The sequence below is a fragment of the Seriola lalandi genome, unplaced genomic scaffold (genome assembly GCF_002814215.2).
Source record: "Seriola lalandi dorsalis isolate HSWRI2012SDOR001 ecotype SW California unplaced genomic scaffold, Sedor1 jcf7180002054955, whole genome shotgun sequence".
NCBI lineage: Eukaryota > Metazoa > Chordata > Actinopteri > Carangiformes > Carangidae > Seriola > Seriola lalandi.
The window spans coordinates 1,113,759-1,119,449 of record NW_019525506.1 but is presented as its reverse complement, the minus strand read 5'-3'; the positions used below and the strand labels follow the sequence as shown (position 1 = coordinate 1,119,449).

Genomic DNA, 5,691 nt, shown 5'->3' with positions numbered 1-5,691 from the left:
ACAACTCCGAATGATATTAATCGGTAGGCTCAGACCAAGCACTAAAACTCATAAGTACAGCCAGGACAAATCTAATATACTGTATCTCAGTGATTGGTATCAAAATGGTGCCTGAGTGTGTGTGCGAGAGAGCGAGAGCAAGAGAGCGAGAGCAAGAGAGCGAGAGAATGTACAACACATTATTTGAACCAGAGTGAACCAGGCTCACTTGCTGGCTTTTTTCCCCCTCATCTGTGAAGCATGGTGAGCCCAGTGGACGCACTCTGACACAGCATGGCTAAAAACCAGTGTGACTCCAAAGTGAGGATTTAATCTGGCTGCATTAATCACAGTGATTTTCTGAGTGTAACTAATCAAGAACACACACAACCATGCACACTTCCACACTCTCTCTCTCTCACTCTCTCTCTCTCTCTCTCTCTCTCGCAAACACTCATGCAGAATCCATATGAACGGTCCTCATAAAGCAGAGGGCCATTGCCATTCAGCACACGATGCAGTGAGGGCCAAGAGGCAAGCGAACTCCCCCCTTCCTTCTGCATGCTGATCATTAGAGAGAGAAAGAGAGAGGGAGACAGAGGGAGAAATGAAGAGAAAGAGAGAGATAGAGAAAGAGAGAGAGAGAGAGAAAGACGAGTGAGGCAGTGGTGCCAGATCCCCAGCCGTTCAATCACATTTAATGCCTGGACAGAGTAAGATGAAAACGTCTGCTGGTCACTGCTGTTAGTATCTCCAAAATAATAGCAACTCTGTTACAGTATGGCACAGGTTTTCAGTATTGAGAGCTTAAAATGGTAGATGATGACGGCACAAAGTCTACTTTCTTTCCCTTTGTTCCCCCTGGTTTTTCTGTCTTTTAGTTTCTCTCTTCCATCTTTTCTGCCTTTGATATACATCTCTCTTTGCCCGTCTATCTCTCCCTCTCTTTCCCTCGTTCCATCTTTAGCGGCAACAAAGAGATTAAAGGGGGATTACTTCTGACATGTCAATGTGATGCGCCTGCTGGGTATAGTACTTTTTTTCTTTCTCATGCAGTGCTAAGTCAATATGATGCGCACACACACACGCACACACAGACAGGTCAGCATTGTATGAGTTGGAGAGAAGGTGGAGTGAAAAAATAACTAAAAGTCTTCAGGGGTATTAATTATCTTTCCTTGCAAAATGCAACATTGTAGCATGAAGAAGCCACTGATCTGTTAGTGTGCCTTCTACTTCCTTTAAACAATACCACCTTTTGTGAGAAATAATGACAGCAAATCATAACGTTCTTTCCTGCACTTGTTCCCACTGTATCGACATCCTATTTTACCTCCTATTGCCGAGGTCTGCTGAAGTAGCGAGGATAAGGAGGGATGGGAGGGGGAATGAGAAAAGAGAAGTATTGTTTTTGGGGGTGATAACCTTTTGTTGTGATTCAAAGTACTTGCAGCTAGAGGGGAAATGAACTATTGATTAGAAATAAGGTGTAGGGAAAGAGAGAGAGAGAGAGAGAGAGAGAGAGAGAGAGAGAGAAAAAAAAAGAGATAGAGAGAAAAAACAAGACACAATGTCTGAAATCACACCAACCATCCAAACGCCCACACTGATCCTTTGTCCTCGAACGGTCTCACAAACACACACACTTACATGCACACATGTTTGTTTATGCCTGGAGGAAAAGTAACCCCATAACACACTGCTTAAATGGAGCTGTAACTAACCAGGAACCAATGAACTATACATTGCCTTCACTGTCTTTTTCTACTAATTGGAAACAACTCACCGGCCTGGTTTCCACAACAGGGTCAAGGAGAAATAGCTGGGTTTTCTTGTAATCCATGTCACTAAATTTACTCCTCAACACATATCTGGGATTTGAATGGATTATGTTGCAAACTTGAGGTGATATGACTCTGTAAATTCCATGTCTTTACAGCCCAATTTTACCCACTGACTGTTATAATACAGTGCACTACAATATATCTATCCATCTTAATGTTTACCATTCTCTTTCTGTATAAACACAGATCGATAAATAAGCCCAAACACTGAAAACTATCGAAGGGCTGCATCTATTTAATTTTGTTAAGTATAGTATACAGTCTATACATGTCGTGTTTTTGGGCTCCACAACAGTTGCAATGTTTCAGACTTACAGCACAGCTTAATATCAACATGTTATATGTCTTCTTGTGTTAGTACATCAAAAACCTCAAGTAAACTTACATGTTATTGGTCAAATTCAGGGAGTCTATACTGAGAACCTAGAGCCAGTGAGACACCATGTCTGAAAGCTACGATACAGTCTGAATAAGCCTAGATGAACACAGAGACAAGTCACTGTACATATAGAGAACCTTGACCCAGTTTCAGCAGCTGACAAGAACCTTAGTGCAGTAAGCGTAGATAGCTGCAGATCTCTGTGACTTTGTAAGCCTAAAAATGTCTCATAACCAGGAGGTTTTAGTCACATTGCTAACACTGTTACCTAAAGAAACTTACAGTCAGTGAGCAGGTAAAGTTCCAGTGTCTTGCTGTGAGACACTTGCAGAACATGTGGCTGCTGCTGGGATCAGACTATCCAGTCACAGGACAATCCGTATAACCAGTGAATTACCGTGACACCCCTGTAGGGCCACTATCACAACCTACCACCCTGTATGTAAGATGAGGCTCGTTGAGCATGTGTGCCTTCACCAATACTTAGAATAAACTTATAATACTTATATACTTATTTAATTTGAATATCTTTAAACAGTAAACCATGATCATTGGGAAGCCAGTTAAACTATCGATTCAAAACTAGCATAATCTGATGTTTGGTTTCCCCAACAAAAGATTTCAACCTGGTTTGATTGGCATAACACCTGCAGTTCCCATTGTCTGCAAATTAGATAATATGCATTCACTGTCAGCTTGACCTGTGTAAATCTCATTCATTTGGCCATGCTACTGTTGGATGTCTGATATGGAGCATCAGCTTGGTCTACAGCCAAGAGAAGACCTAGAACTGATCCAACTCTTGGCAAATTGCTGTCAGGTAGCCACTCAATTGGCCTGGACTCTGCTGTGTAAATCAGCTGCCCAGGGTCTAAATGGATCCAAGGCACCCCACCCCCCACCCCCAACCCCCCCACACACACACACACACACTTCTCCTCAGCATAATGCAGTGAGTTAGATTGATTTATAATGTGTTACATGTGCTTGAGTGTGCATATGTGTGACTGTTAAAATATGGATGTAATCTTGGCCATGCAATGTGTAAAAACAGTTCAGCATGGACAGATGCTTATCTGTGTGTGTGTGTGTGTGTGTGTGTGTGTGTGTGTGTGTGTGTGTTTTCTTGGTCGTTACTCTCACTCACGCACCTACACACTGCTCTCTCTGTATTCTATCGCCCATTCGAGGCCACCGCGTTGTGCAATGATTTTGTGTGCCCACCATCACCACCTCGCGTCCTCATCTCATCCTGCAAGACACGCTCTCCAGCGTCATCTCTCTCCTCTCTCTCTCTCTCTCTCTCTCTCTCTCTCTCTCTCTCTCTCCCCCGCAAACTATAGCCGGAGCCGGAGGTGCCGCTACATCGCCTGAAAGAATACGCTCCCTGATGTCGACATCACACTCAACACAACAGTGCCACACTTTGCCGGTGGTGGTAGAAGGCAGAGAAGACGTTAAAGCATAAATCTTTTTTTTTTTTTTTTTTTCTGCTGGCACTGCAGTAACTCGCGATGGAAGGTGGTAATGCCATTATGCTTCAGGAAAATCTATAAGGGGAAAATTTGCCGCCATCCAGGGCTACATCAAGCCATCCAAACCACCTGTTTTTCGAGCATCCTGTGCGCACATAGCCATTGTTATATATGAAATGCCTAAGTGCAGTCCCTTTACTGGACATTGCCCGCATTCATTGATCAATTCATGTGAACACTAATGACACTAACAAACACCTGGAATAAACGACTATGAGCAATTCTTGGGTTAATCCCAGATATGCAATTGGTGCTCAATAATCCCTGAACTCAAACGCAAACTTCAATTGTAACGATGTCCGTAATGGCGCATAACAGATCTCTAGTTCGTTCATTTACCAGTAGCCTAATATAGAGAAGTGGATGTTCCAAAAAAACAAAAAAAAAAATCAAGTCTGGTATCTACATCCTGAATGCCATAGTTCACATTCATAGAAAAAGCCACTAAATACCACAAGGCGTCAAAGAAAATTGCCAGCAATTCCGTGATCTAAGCAGCGCAGCGCACATCAAGGCTGAAACCTGAAATGTGTTTCCCGAGAGACGCACACTGAGCCTTATTGTGGCTGCGAATTATAAGAGCAAAAGCGCAGTAACTCACCGATGTGGATGATTGAATCCGAGAGCACCGACCTCCACTCCTGGCTCCAAACAACGGCAACGAGCAACATAGCCGAGATAACTTTCATGTTGTCCAGATATATTTCCCCCCAAAACCAGAGAAAACAGCTCTATGAGTGAGAGCGATCAGAGTTAAAATCCCGAGAACCGAAGCTCCTTTTTTTAGTCCATCTGTAAGGCGGTCAAGGAAATTCCCTGTAATCTGTGCCTTGATATGCTCTTCACTTGACGTTAGAGTGTGATGCTTGTCTGTAAGAGGGAAATCAGTAGAAATTCCCGGGTAGTCACAGACTGGCACCCCGCTGAAATTCCTCCCAACATTAAATCATATTCTGGGCGAGCAGAGAGACGCTGAGCCGCAGAGGAAACAAACCGCATCCAAACGCCGACGCGTTAAGGCGAACTGGGGGGCTGGAGGATGTGGCCGCTCTTTTAAAAGAATAAATATGTAACCATTCAATAACGTCAGGGAAAACCTTGTTATCTTGAAAAGCAGGTCCTGTTATAATGACCCGAGAATCCCAGCCTTTCAGACCTGACGACGCAGTTTCCCCCCTGCACCAATCACCAAATCACCAGCAGCAGCAGCAGCCTCAGCGGACCAAGCCAACGCCAAAACTTCCATTTTCCCAGGGGCTTTTATTTTCCCTTCACTTGGCCCCTCTTTGAATATCAACGCCGTCAGAACACACAGACGAACCCAGCGACTTTTGTTAGAGTGGAAAGACACACAAAATGATGAAAAGCCTTGTCACATGGCATTACCACTGAGAGGTACCATATTCCGAAATTGTCTCTAGTTTCCTGTAGAGATGTGAGAGAGAGCAGGATGGAGAGGGCTCTTAAATGTATGGCTAATGAAAGAGAGCTCCAAAGCCACTCTTCTTCTCTGCGTCAGGAAGGGAAAAATGTGGGCTAGGCTATCTGGAGAAAAATGAACCGAGGATGCGCGCCAACGACACTCCGCGGTCCGCACTCCGTATGCGGGTACTCGCGTCAGACTCAGCTCGCACGTTGGCTGCTGAAGAGGAGGTATGCCGCGTTCGTGTGGAAGAGAGAGGGGAGAAGGGAGGGAGGGAAGAAGAGAAAGATAGGGAGGAGACCCAGGAGAGAGAGAAAAAAAAGAGAGGAAGAGGCAGAAACTATGAGCAGCAGCAGTTGCCAGCCGGACGCGCATCTACTGTCTCAGAGAGAGAGAGCGAGAGAGAGAGAGAGAGAGAGAGAGAGACAGAGAGAGAGAGAGAGAGGCGGAGGATGCAGTGGGGTGTCTAACAGAGAGACAGACAGATGAAGGGCTAATCTGCCAACCTCAGCTCAGCCATGAGCACTTCAG

The 5,691-nt window shown here is 44.7% G+C and overlaps 1 protein-coding gene across 2 annotated transcripts in view; it reads right to left on the bottom strand.

Moving 5' to 3' along the window:
- The window catches only part of grid2 (glutamate receptor, ionotropic, delta 2), a 467,345-nt gene extending 461,885 nt beyond the window's left edge, over nucleotides 1-5,460 (bottom strand). For both annotated transcript variants that reach the window (XM_023395024.2, XM_087170650.1), the window contains exon 1: nucleotides 4,339-5,460. In XM_023395024.2, the coding sequence (XP_023250792.1) occupies nucleotides 4,339-4,426 (88 nt within the window). In that variant the 5' untranslated portion in view covers nucleotides 4,427-5,460. The remainder of the gene's footprint in view (nucleotides 1-4,338) is intronic.
- Between the last annotated feature and the right edge of the window lie 231 nt (nucleotides 5,461-5,691).